General features: G+C 53.7%; 1 protein-coding gene across 1 annotated transcript; it reads left to right on the forward strand.

Annotated features, from left to right (window-relative positions):
* Positions 1-239: 239 nt before the first annotated feature.
* On the forward strand, positions 240-13263 carry FBXW5 (F-box and WD repeat domain containing 5). The gene is made up of 8 exons (XM_027471045.3): positions 240-572; positions 2627-2784; positions 3349-3523; positions 4427-4575; positions 5963-6443; positions 8997-9144; positions 10360-10572; positions 11233-13263. Exons 1-8 carry the CDS (start codon positions 380-382, stop codon positions 11477-11479), a joined length of 1764 nt encoding a protein of 587 aa, XP_027326846.1. The 5' UTR covers positions 240-379; the 3' UTR covers positions 11480-13263.
* Positions 13264-13613: the final 350 nt, after the last annotated feature.

The following is a 13613-nucleotide window of genomic DNA, read 5'->3' on the forward strand; positions in this document are numbered from 1 at the left end:
GTGCGGGAGGGGGCGGGGCTTGTGTTAGACGGGGCGGGGCTTTGAGGAGGGGCGGGGCCTTGTGCGGGAGGGGGGCGGGGCTTCTGTATAGGGGCGGGGCTTCTGTATAGGGGCGGGGCTTCTGTATAGGGGCGGGGCTTTCCGGGGGGCGGAGGCGCCGCGCCGTGCCGGTTGGTCCTGCAGGGGGCGCGGTGCCTGGCGGCCGGACACCAGCGAGACGGCGGCCAGAGCGGCCGCGGGGCCGGGCGGAAGCGGCGCGCGAGGGAGGCGGGGCCGCGGCGAGCCGGGTCCCGGTGCGGGTCCGGCGGGGTCGCGGGGTGCCCGGGCCGCCCCGCTCCGCTCCGCCCCGCCCCGGCCGTGGCGGCGGCAGGATGACACGATGGACGCGGGCGGCGGCCCCCTGCTCCCCGACAGCGTCCTGTTCGAGATCTTCCTGTACCTGGACCACGCCGACGTGCTGTCGGTGGGGCTCGTGTGCCAGCAGTGGCGCGCCGTGGCCCGCGACGAGTTCCTGTGGAAGGAGCTCTTCTACCGCTACTACCGCGTGTCCCGCGAGGTGCCCCGGCACCCAGGTGCGCCGCGGGGCTAAGGCCGGGACGGGGGGGAAGGGGTGGGGGGCCGGGCCGGGCCGGGCCCACGGCGAGCGCCGCCGGCGCCTCCTGCTCGGGGCCTCGCGGCTCTGCCCCGCTCTCGTCCCGGGGGTGCTGGCGGCAGGCGCCAGCCGGGCCCGCTGCTTGCACGAGTGCGGGGTGCGCCGGGAGAGGAGCGGGGCAGCAGCGGGGCGGGCGGGGGCTGAGCCACTGCGCTGGGGCAGGGCGGACTTGATCCCGGGCTCTGCTCGCAGTAGGAAAATGGCCCATCCATTAGCAGGCGGCACTGGCTGGGGAGAGCCCTCGGCAGTCTCGGTGAGGATGATCACAGGTTTGCTCTCTGCTGCTGCTCTCTCTTGCTGAGGAGCAGGTGCTGAAAGCAGTTTGATCCCATCTAGGCAGGTAACCCAGTTCTGTCGCAACAGCTGAGACAGGTCCTGGGGTCAGGAGTTGTTGCCACCGAGCTGGGCCTGTCTGGGAATCAGAAATGCCCCTTCCCAGTGTGCTGCAGAGGCCCAGGAGGGCCGTGGCCCCCAGGATGTGTATCGTGCTCCCGGCATAGCCCATGGCAGAGAGAACCGGCTGCCTGCTCTCTGGCTACAGTTCCTACAGAAAGATAAGAAGCCAGGAGGACCAAGCAGCGAGGAACCTGTCCCCCTTCAGCAGGGAACACCAGTGCAAGAGAGCTGTGAGGAAGAATGGAGAAGTTGTGGATGTGACTGTGCAGGTTGCTTGGTTTTGCTTGTGCAGTCCCTGGAGCTCATTTGTATTGAAAATGTTATCTTTAGGTTTTATCTGAGGCTCTTTGGCCAGTCTCATTCGCTGCGTGTCTCTTGAATTGAGTAAGCTGACAGCTGCCTTGTGAACTGGGAGTGAACTAACTGGGAGTGAGCAGTCAGTGTAGCTCAGTAATGTGTTTGGGCACCTCCCAAGCTGTGGAAATCATTCTCGGGGGGGATGATGGCAGGGTAGGTGGGCAGTCCCAGGAGCTGGGGAAATGTCTTGCAAGCCTGCCTGGCTTGAGCAACTCTGTGGTGTGGTGAGTGACATCCAATGGCTCTCATAAGCATTGAGCTTGTTTGGCCAGATGGGATCTGTCCTGACTGCATCCCTGCTGGGTGTGCTGGGAGCAAGAGCCTCTGAGAGGGACGAAGCGCCCTGCCATGTGAGCAGTGGTGGGATGTGCTGGCAGCAAGCTGCTCCCTGCCCCAGGAGCAGGTGCCTCCTGGGGCTGCAGTGAGTCCAAAAAAAAACTGTCCTGTTGAGTGTAACTAGGAAAGTTGGCCTTTATCCATATAAATGTCTAACTCCTTGCTTCCCTGGGATTTGCTGCTGCAAGAACTCTGTAGACTACCTTATTGGGCACTTCATTAAAGATCTTCCTCTTTATTTATCTCTTTGCTAGCAGTCAGTATGACTTCTCTGAGAGTATTCCAGGCTCCTCTACTGCAGTACTCTTCTTCTGCCCTGACATTTTGTATCTAGTTCCAGTTCTTCTCTTTTGTTTCCCCTATCTTTTGTCTCATGAAGATGTTCTTTTCTGGTCTCATACGCCTTCTGAAACTTCTTTAATTCTGTGTCAGACAAGACACAGATAATCAGAGTGGAGCCCTGTGCCCTGAGGAACAACTTCCCTTTCATCACATGATAGATTTGTTTGCACTGTGCTGGAGCACGTCTGCAGTTCTGACTGCTGTTTCGTCATGAGCAAAGTTGTTGTTAGATAGCTAGTAGCTGTGCCCTGGATGTTTCTTGCAGTGACTGTAGTAGCTTGGAAAGTAGTGATATGGTGAGAAGTTGTGTGTTTGTTAGAAGAAAAGATTTTTCTTGTGGGGGAGAGTGGAGAAACTACTGAGAAAAATGTTAAGCTCTGCCAACACAACTGAAGCTGCAGGGACTGGAGCCACAGCGGAGCTCCTGGTATTGCTGGTGGTTGTGCTTTATTAAAGGCTGATTCTGCAGCTGCTGTGTTCAGCTCAGGTCTGTTGCTTCCCTGCCATTTGCATTCCTATCAAGTGTTCCTGCTTCTCTTCCAGCTGCTGTCTCCTGGTATGATGAGTTCCAGAGGCTCTACGACACCATCCCTTGCATTGAAGTGCAGGCTCTGAAGGAGCACAATGACCAGGTTTTGCACCTCAGCTTCTCCCACTCTGGCTGTCTGTTTGCCTCGTGCTCCAAAGACTGTACTGTTAAGGTAAGGAGGAAGCATCCCCTGTACAAAACTTTGTTTTGAGTTAGTAGGGTTCAGCTGTGAGAGTAGCATTCAGGAAGGCTGTGGGGAGGTGAGGTTTGACCAGGAGTCCCTGGACTTATTCCTTTTCCTGAAGGTGCTGAGTTCTCAATGCCACAGCAATAATGACTCTTTCAGTTGTAGCCTGGAAGGTGCTGCCTGGCTCTGGCTGCTTTCTAGGTGCAAACTGGTCCCGCCTTGGGTCTAACAGAGGTAATGACCTACTGCAGTCTTGCATGAGTGGTTGTCTTGAGAGAAGTCTCTCTCAACATGTTTAAACCCAGCTGTGGCGATAACTGTCATTGCCTGGCTGATAGAGAAGTTTGGAGAAGTCCTGCATTTAGCTGCTCTCCAAAGCTGCTGACCATTTTCCATCAAGGGAGCTGACAGGGAAATCGGGACTTGGAGGTGTTTACATATGGTCTTCAATAATTTTTTTGTTGCCTGGTGAAAGCTGGCAGGACAGGTGGAGTGGAACTGCCCTCTGGCTTCTTACAGCTTCCTGACTGTTCATTTATCTGTCTGTAGATCTGGAGCAATGAGCTGGACATCTCCCTGCAGCACAGCTCCAACATGAGGCCATACAATTGGAGCTACACACAGTTCTCCCAGTTCAACTCTGATGACTCCCTTCTTCTGGTATCAGGTGTCTTTGTGGGGCCTCACAACTCCTCATCAGGAGAGATTGCCGTAATCAGCATGGGTAAATACTGTCTTTCCCTTCAGTGGGGCTTCCTGGAATATGTAAAGTGGTGGGAGCTGGGGCTTCTTTCTTCCACTTGCTCTTTGTAGGCTGCGGCCCTGACCTCTGCTTGTCCTGCCTTCCACCATCTGTGCAAAGAGGTCTAGATCGCAATTCCGTAGGGTAAACCTTCTGGATAGCCGTAGGGATAACTCTACTCAGATCATCATGTCATCACCTGAAAGTGCAGTGTGGTGTGTGTGTGTTCTCATTCTATTTCAGCTCTAAGTAAGAGTCTGGGCAAGGCAGGAGTTGTCCATGTTACCAATTGTCCTGAAGCCACCATTTCTGACTCAAGCAGTGCTAGTCTTGCCCTGAGGTCTCATGTGGTTTGAGGCACAGTCATTCTGTCCTGCTCTACCTTTTCTGTTGCAATTCTGTGAAACCCACTAAATCTAGCTGTATTGTCTCTTGCCATCTCTGTTACTGTCCCAAAACCAAGGACTGTTGCTAAAGGCACAGCTCTCTTGTCCGGAAAGGCCCTAAGTCATGGCATGGAAGGATGAGAGTATGCAATGTGTATGACTTGTTCTTGTCCTTGGGGTGTCTGCTTTGGGCCGTGCTTGGAGAAGGGCTCTGTAGCTAGATTGCTCTATGGTCTGGCTCTATCTGGCTGTCCTTATGCTTTGTTTTCCCTGGTGCATGCATTCGCCACAAATCGCCATAGAAGAGAGAAATAATCTGCGTCCGTAGCAGTGCCTGGAGGCTGGATGGTGTTTGGGCAGTGTCTGCTCAGCTTTCAGTAAAGGTGCTGCATCAGTGCTGTAGGCTGAACCTTGAATCCACGTCCCATACCTTCTGCCATGGTTTTTCCAGGACCCTTGTCAGGAGCCACACCTCATGCTTGTTTCCCCTCCCTTCCAGAGAACTTCACTCTGCTTTCCAGGGTGAGGAATAAACCCTATGATGTGTTCGGCTGTTGGCTGAACGAAACCAACTTGATATCTGGCAATCTGCATCGGATTGGACGTATAACCTCCTGTTCTGTGCTCTGGCTGAACAATGCTTTCCAGGTAAGGTGCCTTTGTTCCAGCTCCACAGGCAGTGCAGCTTCCTGCTGGCTCTTGTGGGAGGAAAAGCTGATGAGTGGATGGGAGAGGGGAACAGTGGCTGAGTCCCCTCGTCTGCCCTGTTTATCTCCTTTGACTTGCCTTCTAAATATTGAGCTCCAGGCAATCCTGGCATGAAGTTTCTCCACGCTTGGTATTATGGTATGTGTTGCAATGTTCTTCCTCTATCCTCTGCTCCCATTAATTCCTGTTCCATTAATTGGGATGAAGACCTGAGTGGAGTGCCCTAGAGCATGTTTTGCTAAACAGGAGAACAGATGAACTGCAGCAAGGTTGCTGAGGTCCTCAAGGCTCCCATTATAAAGCTCAGCTTGGGGTGGCTGCAGCCTGGCATGTATCTGAGCAGTGACCATTCTCCTACTTGGCAGCTCATGGCATTGTTCCCTGGAGGTGGCTGGAAGGCTGGGTTCAGTCCTGCCTGCTACTACCGAGGTTTGTAGGCCAGGTGCTGTCTGTTATGCTGTGATGAGACTCAGAGATCAGTGTGTGCTGGTTCTAGACTGCTTGTTCATTTTTTTTTTTGCTACTTGTACTGCTCAGACGTGCTGCTCCTCCGTCTTACCTCTGTCCCAGTGTCACAGCCACACACCCTGTCCTACTTTTTTTTTTTTTTTCAACACAAACCTTTGATGCTCGTCCTAGGTGAAATTCCCTGTGGTAGCAGGGATCCTTTCAAAAAATACTTCTCTGTGCTGCACTGACGTTACAGCATTAACTCATCCATCTCCAAGAGGCAAGGAAGGACCTTGCCCAATTTGATAGAAATATTGAAGTGTGGTTGCAGACAGCAGAAGCAGTTAGGTAGGAAGAGACTTGCTTATTTCTGGGAGCTGATAATCCATCTGATGCTGCTGAGGGGCACATGCAAACTCCAGGAGCACTGAAGTCCTCTCCCTCTGCTTTGTGTAGGCTAGAGGGATGGCGCTTCCCACTGCACCTGTTTATTACAGAGACCTGTTCCTGAAATTCTTGTAATGCCACAAGCAGTGCCAGCTAATGATCTCAGGCAGGAAGGTGGGAGCAAGGCTGCCTGGCCTCTGAGTTCCCAGCTCAGCTGTTGTCTGCCAGCAAAAGCCTGGCCCTGGCTTTTTGTTTCAGCAAGCCCACCTCCAAGATGGGAAGGAATATAGCAGAGCTGGCCAGCCTCTTGGGCCAGTGCTCATGGCAGTGCTTAGAGATGCCCAGAGAGCAGTGCTGAGAGGTGCCAATGCGTGACTGGTGGCTGCACCATGGGCTCAAGTTCAGGGCAACATCTCTTAGTTTGAGCAGAGGATTTATGAGCAATGTTGTGGTGAACTGATTCCTGCTTACTTCTCTTATTTGCTCCCAGGGCGTAGAGTCTGAGAATGTGAATGTAGTGAAGAGACTGTTCAAAATCCAGAATCTGAACGCCAGCACTATCCGGACCGTGATGGTGGCTGACTGCAGCCGGTACGATTCCCCAGACCTGCTCCTGGACTATGAGGAGCAGCTGGCTGCCTCCTCCACCTGCCCAGTCTTTGATCTTGGCAGTGACAGTGAAGAAGAGGAGGCCAAGCCCAAGCAGACTCCAGAGCCAGCAATACAGGAATTGCCAGATGACGGGGGTGTGACAGCAGAGGACGGGCTACAGCAGTTCTTTGATGATATCATGGAGGGTCGTGTGAGGCCTGCCATGACTGAGACAGAGTTGGAGACCAAGGTGGCTGAGCTGTTCATACGCAACAGAACTAAACCACCTGAGGTGAACCTGCTCCCCACAGAGAGCAACAGCAAGACAAAATACTTAATCTTCACCACAGGATGCCTCACCTATTCTCCACATCAGATAGGTAAGGCTGTGGTATGAGCTCCAGGGCATGCCTGCCTTTGTAGGGGGGTGTGGGCTGCAGCTACAGTCCAAATCTGAATCTGGAAAAGACCTGTGTTAATTTGCCACTTGTTTGTGGTGACTGAGTTGCAGTTCTGCTCAGGCTGCCTTCTCAGTACAGTGCCAGAAGCTTTTGAGATGCCTTCAGTGACTGGAGAGAGTTCTCTCCCACAAGCACTTGCCTTGAGGTTGTTTTGTTGCTACCAGGCTTGACACTTGGTGATGCAAGAATGTCATGGTGAGGATTAAGCAGGAAATCAAGAATGATTTAACATTAATCACAAGTTGCACACCGGTAGGTGGGTGTGAAGGGCAGTGGTTGCCCTGATTGTGGGAGGGCCTCAATCCTAGCCTCCCTGTGGAGGTTGGAGAGGGCGTTGGAACACGGCTAGTCTGAACAGCTGGGAGTTCATGGATGTGCAGTTCCCCCAGCTCTGAGACTGAGCCCTGCCTGCCCGTGTCCTGCCTGCCTCCTGTGCAGCCCGGGGTGTACTGACCCTGTGCCACCTGGCCTTTCAGTGTTGGTGTGACCTGGGTGGTTGAAGCAGAACCAAAGGCTTGATGCAGGAGGGGTTTCACAGTGGATGATCAGCTGTTTGGATGGGTGTTTCCATGCCAAGTTGGAGCCAGGCTGCCTGCTAGCTCTTGGTGGGGTACCAGGGACAGTAACTGCAGCAAAATCCAAGAAAGAGCACTGCTGGAGACCTTTTTTTTGGGGTAGGACTTCCCTTGCTCATTCAGGGCACTCTTCCTGAGGCACTGGAACTGGGAGAGACTGAAGTTATAGTCTGCCTGCTTTTCAAAAAGCTCCTAAAGCCAGTTTAGTGGAAAGGACCAGACAGATCAGTAGAAATGGAAGGAGGGAAGGAAAGCTGCTTCCACACAAGAAGATTCTTCAGTAAAGCCAGGCAGTTTCAGTTCCTTTTGATGCTTGTGCAATTACGGCCTCTTTCCTGCTTCAGGCTCTTCTAACCCTCCTGTAACCTGGGCCTACACCAGCCCAGTAAGTCAGGGAAAGGCTGTTTCCAAAGCTGTAGACCACCTGGAGAAGAGTCACTCGGTCTTTGCCCGCCTAAGACAGGAATGCAGCCTGGACCGAGTGTAGCTGTGATGCTCTGTGCTCCTGTCCCTTGCTGGGGCTGCAGGCAGATGTGGTAGAGTTCAGCCTGGCCCTGTCCTGGCAGCACCGCGGCACAGCAGGTGGTCTGCCATGGCTCAGCCTCTGTGAGCAAGTTTGTGTGTCGCTGAACCAGCCTTTGTGCATTTGCTGCCTTCCCCTGAGGAGCTGGTGCTTGAAAGAGCTCGCTGTTACGCTGCCTCTCGCCAGTCTGCTGGGCTGGTGGTGCTGGAGGGAGCTGCGCTGCGGGTGCAGCTGGGCCCACTTCTGGGCATCGGCGCTATCTCACCTGATCTGCTGCACATGAGCACTTCTGCAGGAGGTCACTGTGAGTTACTGTCTCCCTTGTGCTGGTGGAAAGCTTGACTCATGGGCAAATCTGCCTGTTCTGTTGGCTCGTGCATGTGGAGATCACATAGCTGAGTTTGGAACTGGGAGCTTAGTGACGCCCAAGTGAGGAAGAAGATGCTGGTGAGCAGTGACAGTTGGGTGGGAAAGGTGAAGGTCCTGGGCTGCCCAGGTTCAACTGTGTGATGTGAAAGGCCACAGAGGGACAGTGTGGGATAACCTCCGCCTTGTTCCGCTGGGGAAGGGAGCTACAGTTAAGGGTGGTTAGCAGTGAGTCCCTCGGAGGGGCAGTGGGTTGGTCTTCCAATTTCTTTTGGGCATCCAGGGAGAGCTGAGCCTATGTGTGCCCAAGAGCTCCTGAGGTTTGTGGGAGGCCTCCAGGAATCTGTTGCATATGGTCTGTGTTTTGAACCTCTGCCTGGAGCTGGAAGGGAGAGGACTTTACCCATCTCCTTTTGTCAGGAAGTTCAAAAACTGAGTCTAGTTCTGGCTTAAACCCTTGTTCTTGGAGCTTTCCAGGCTGACCCCCAGCTGTGCTTGACAGAGACAGGAGGAAACCCTGTGCAGCCAGTGCATCTCACGGGCCTTCTCCAGAGTGGGTACTGGAGGAGATGGCCACGGCCCAATGATTCACTGATTTACAATGGGGTGGGTAAGGAGAACCTTGCTGCAACCAGGGTGCCTCCCAGGCCAGTGCAGCTTCCGAGGAGCACCATGGCCTGGCGGGAGGCTTGGGGCCAGGTGCGGTTGCACCCACTGGGTTGGCAGCTGGGCACTGGGCAGCTTGCTGCTTGGGGCTGAATGTGCCAGCGTGTCATTTGTATGCACTGTTCTGGCCAAAAGCACTGCTAGCGAGAGCCTGTGAGCAGCTGGCATGGACAGGAGCTGTCTGCCAGTCCCTCCCTTGGTCCCTGGCCATAAATGAGCCAGTTCTCCTTTCTTAGCAGCACAGAGGGAAGCCCCTTCTTGAAGTGTGGGGACTTCCATCAGCCCTGCTTATCTGTTGGCAGCACCCTGCTGAATTCCCTGATTCTCCTTTTTGTCCTCAAGGGATTAAAAGAATCTTGCCCCATCAGATGACAACTGCTGGGCCAGTGCTTGGGGAGGAGAGGCGCTCGGATGAGTTCTTTGACTCACTGGATCACGTCATTGACATCCATGGGCACATCATTGGCATGGGCCTCTCCCCTGACCACAGGTGAGCATGATGAGATGGGAGGCAAGCAGGGTAGGTGCTGCCTGCTGGTGTCATACACTGGAGGGTTTGGGTGACAGCTGTTTGGAGACTTTGGGGTGAATGGGAGAAAAATTACAGAGACTTCTCTGCATCAGGTTGGGGTGAGGTACTCTGCATTAGGGCAGGCTGCCCATGTACTGGCTGTGCAAAATGGTTAAAAAAAAAAGTCTCAGCAGCTGGGCCACCTCACTCAAATGCCTGCAGGCCGGGGTTGTCCCCAGGGACCTGTTTGTGTACATGCACATAGCTGACAGGACAGTGGTTACTTGTCTTCCCCTGAGTGCTGGCAGTGAATGAACTTCACCTTCTGGAGGATACGGTATGTGCTCTCAAAGAGCACGTGGCCCTGCTCTATTTATCCCAGACCTGGGAGCAGTTTCAGACCTTTGATGCTGGAGTGCTGCTGGCCTGGTGGCTCGAGCAGGGAGCCTGCACAGGCTACCTGCTACTAGGACCAATGCTTAGGTCCTAGTGCTGATGGGGTGTGTACATCTGAACATCTCCCCAGATTGAGGCAGGGGAAATTTAGGCTTGACATCAGGAGGGGGTTCTTCACAGAGGGGGTGGTTGCACACTGGAACAGGCTCCCCAGGGAAGTGGTCACTGCACCGAGCCTGTCTGAATTTAAGAAGAGATTGGACTGTGCACTTAGTCACATGGTCTGAACTTTTGGGTAGACCTGTGCGGTGTCAAGAGTTGGACTTGATGATCCTTAAGGGTCCCTTCCAGCTCAGGATATTCTATGATTCTATGATCTCAGCAGGAAATCTTTGTTCCCTCTGCACTGCTGAGCCCAGTTCAGGATTGGGACAGGCAAGGAGCCTTGGAAGAGCAGAGGAGCTGCCCCCAGCTTGCTCCTGAGACAGAGGGCTAGGCTGTCATCTTTGGAGTTGGTTTTAATGAGATGAAAGAGGCTCAACCTAGTCTCTAGGACCCATCACCACAGTTGTGGTGGCCCATTCCTTTCCAGGTGAGGCAGGAAATGGTTCATCACCCTGTTGCTGTGTTTCAGCCTGAATTTCAGAGAGCAAAACTGTGGGCTTTATAAGGACCAGGGCAACTGCTCATCCCCCTCCCTGCCTGCTTGTGCTGGGGAAAGGCTTTTACAGCTGGGGCTTCAGGAGCTTTGGAGTGTGTGTTGAGGCTCAGGATAACGTTTTTGCTCCTCTCCCCAAGATACCTGTATGTGAACAGCCGTGCCTGGCCTCGGGACTGCGTCATCTCTGACCCAATGCAGCCACCCCCCATCGCTGAGGAGATCGATCTTCATGTATTTGACCTGAAGACAATGAAGGAAGTGAAAAGAGCTCTCCGTGCACATCGGGCCTACACGCCTAATGAGGAGTGCTTCTTCATCTTCCTGGATGTCAGCAGAGACTTTGTGGCAAGGTGTGTGGTGATGGGGATGGGCAGGATCACACAAGGAGGGCCTTGTGTGTTGCACTGCTGGCTGGCTTGTGCAAGCAGGGCTGAAAACTTCTGCAAGCAGAGCAGGAAACGGGAGACTTGTAAAAAGCAGAGTGACAGAATCAAAGGGTGCTAATAAAGGTTGTCTGCTCTGGTCCTGTTGTGAAATCAGTGAGGAAAGAGGAAATTTTTGGCTGTGGCATGTTTGGTAGTGGGTGGTGATCTGCCCTCTTAGGAGCTGCAGGCAGCAGGTGCTGTAGGGTGAGTTGCAGGGATGGTCCTTACTGCAGCCCAGAACAAGGTGGGTTCACTGCAGGTGCCGTGGTGCAAGCCTGGCCATGGGTTCAGACACACAGCGTGACTGTTCACGTGCCTGTATTGCTTTGAAGGGCTTTTCTTGTTGCTGCTGGGAGGCCTCATTTCACTTCTGGGAATCCACCTCTGCCTATGGCATAGTCTGGGTCGCAGAGGGGATTTGCTTGCCCAGGTTGCATGCTGGTAGCTGATGGGACTGCAAATGGAGGCTGGGGCCTTTGGTTGGGTCAAAGCAGCTGCTGCCTCTGTGCAGAAGGAAGGGCGTGGGGGAAGCAGGTTATCGGGGCTGCCTGGGTGATGTCCTTACTGGTGTCTTGTCTGATGCAGTGGAGCCGAAGATCGCCATGGCTACATCTGGGACCGGCACTACAACATCTGCCTGGCCAAACTACAGCACGACAACGTGGTCAACTCAGTGGCCTTCAGCCCAGTGGAGCAGGAGCTGCTCCTGACAGCCAGTGATGACACAACTATCAAGGTGTGGCGCTCCCCTCGCACGGTGCGAATCCAGCAGGCCAGGAAGCCCAGGCCCAGGAAACTGCTCTTCTCCTGGCTCATGAACCAGAAAAGCTGAATCCAGGTTCACTTTCCCCTGCAGCTTTCTCACTGCAGCCACCTCTGGAGCTTGCAGAGCTTTGAGCCCTGCACAACAGAGACAAGCTCTGGGCACACCAATCCCATCAGCTGAGTCAGGAGGGACCCCAGTTGTGGGAACTGCTTCCTCCTCAGAGCATCCGATTCAAAGACAGAACGTAAGAGCTGAAGACCTGTTTCTGGGTATGGTGGGCAGCAGCCGGAGCTGGTCACTGCAGGGTAGCCTCCCCACAGCTTATCACAAACGCTGCTACTTGGTCACAGCTCTCTCTGAGTGAGCCTTGGCATCTGAGAACAGACTGAGGTGTGTCTCGAGGATTTCTGCTGTGTGGCCTGGAACGTGGCTGACCTCAGTCATGAGAGCTACTGGCTGCAGAGCACTTGGCAAAAGCAGTGGTACAGTGCTGTGCTGCCTTACTGCAGGACTCTTAATATACTAGTTTTATTAACGTTTGTTTGTCCCAAACCTCCATGGGTAACTCGTCTGGCTGCTGGGTGTGCTGAGTGCCTCCCCACACACAGTGTTATGGCCATGGAGGGCAGCAAGGGCTGAAAAGGTGATGGCAGCAGGGGAGGCAGTGCTGGTGCAGGGCAGGAGGTGCCTGGCTGCTGTCTGTGGCGTTTGGTCACCAACCAAATGGTGGTACCACCGGTTTCCAAATCTGAGTGGGGGAAGCTGGTGGTAACATGGCGCTGGCTTTGCCCCCACCTTCCTCTGCTCCATAGCAGTTAAATAAGCTATGGCATTGGTAACACGTTCATTCCAGAGGATCTGCTGACCCTTCCCAAGGCAGTAGCTGTGAGGATGGCTGATGTCACTTGGCTGTCTCATGGTCACTTCCCTCCTATGCTACTCAAACTGGCACTTTAGGTTTTCTTGGTATGTTCTCTGTGAATAGGTGTAGGCATCCACAGGTGAATGGGTGGAGGCACAGCCCTCTTGCCCAAAATGACATTTGAATAAGCTTCCTTCCACCTGGGTTGACTCCTCTTGGGTTCAGCGATCAGCTCCCTATGAAGACTCTTTTGAGGGCAGGAGCTGGCTTACTTTAAGCTATTTTGAACTCGTTGTTGTTTACTCCGTTGTCCCCGAAGCTTTTCTCTCTCTAGCAGGTAGCCAAATGTTAAGAGTCTAAAATTAAGCTCCTAATCTTGTCTTGGCCTAGACAGCATGGGCCCACAGCTCCCAGGGCCAGCAGTGACCCCAGGAGCTGCAATTACTCCTGGGAGCTGGGTTCCTGGCAGAGTCTGGAAGGGAGCCAAACTCAGCATGGGCTGGAGGAGCAGCTTCGGATCTCTTCTGAGCATGGGAGTGCCTGGGCAGTTGTCTGTGCCACTCACAGCCTTGCGTTGCAAACGTACTTCATGGAGGCAGTAGATACTGTCTTGATATGCACTGATGGCTTTAACAGCTCCTAAAGCCCTTGGCAAGAGGGTCTGTACCCTTCTTGCTCTGCCCCAGCAAGTGCCCATGGCTTTATCCAAAACCCCTGTACTCAGGTTTTCTGTCTTCGTAGGACTTCTAGAAACAAGGGAGTCCATTGTGTGCGTGTGTGTCTATGGGTGTGCACACAGGATCTGAATCCAGCTCTGTCCAATTACACATCAAAGGTACAGAGCCTCTACCTTCCTCCTCTCCTCCCCTAAGACAGTGAAACGTTTTTCCCCTTGGCTCAGTGTAGTAGTGAGCAAGGCACTGACGGTTTATGTTTGTACCAAGTTTTGCTCTTCACTATGGCATTGAATAAATATTCTGCTAAAGCATCTCTGCAATGTGAGTTTGTTTTTCCTAGTAGTTTTTTTTTCCCCTACTGAAGCCAGAATCACAATACTGCTCTGTCTGCTGCAGCCCCTGCAAAAGTAGCTGTTGTTCCAGGACAGGACAGGAGCTAGACCAGTCACCAGCGTCCTCTTTCAGGCTTTCAACATTCAGCCATTGCATCAGGCAGCACCTCTGTCTGCACGAATTGGGGCCAGCTGCCCTGTGAAAAACTTGCCCCTCCTGTGAGGGTACAGGCTTCCTGTAGTACCCATCGCTGCCTCTTCTGTGGCCGTGCAGGTAAAAGGACCTGGTCTAGTGCTACAGCTCCTGGGAGGTGCCCAGATCAGGCCTG

Source organism: Anas platyrhynchos, chromosome 18 (genome assembly GCF_047663525.1).
Source record: "Anas platyrhynchos isolate ZD024472 breed Pekin duck chromosome 18, IASCAAS_PekinDuck_T2T, whole genome shotgun sequence".
Taxonomy (NCBI): domain Eukaryota; kingdom Metazoa; phylum Chordata; class Aves; order Anseriformes; family Anatidae; genus Anas; species Anas platyrhynchos.

Excerpts from the sequence above, each read along its gene's own strand:
- FBXW5 (XM_027471045.3), top strand. The coding sequence starts at position 380 with ATGGACGCGGGCGGCGGCCCCCTGCTCCCCGACAGCGTCCTGTTCGAG. Across the intron at positions 573-2,626 it reads CGAGGTGCCCCGGCACCCAG|CTGCTGTCTCCTGGTATGAT; the intron begins GTGCGCCGCGGG and ends CTTCTCTTCCAG. Across the intron at positions 10,573-11,232 it reads AGCAGAGACTTTGTGGCAAG|TGGAGCCGAAGATCGCCATG; the intron begins GTGTGTGGTGAT and ends TGTCTGATGCAG.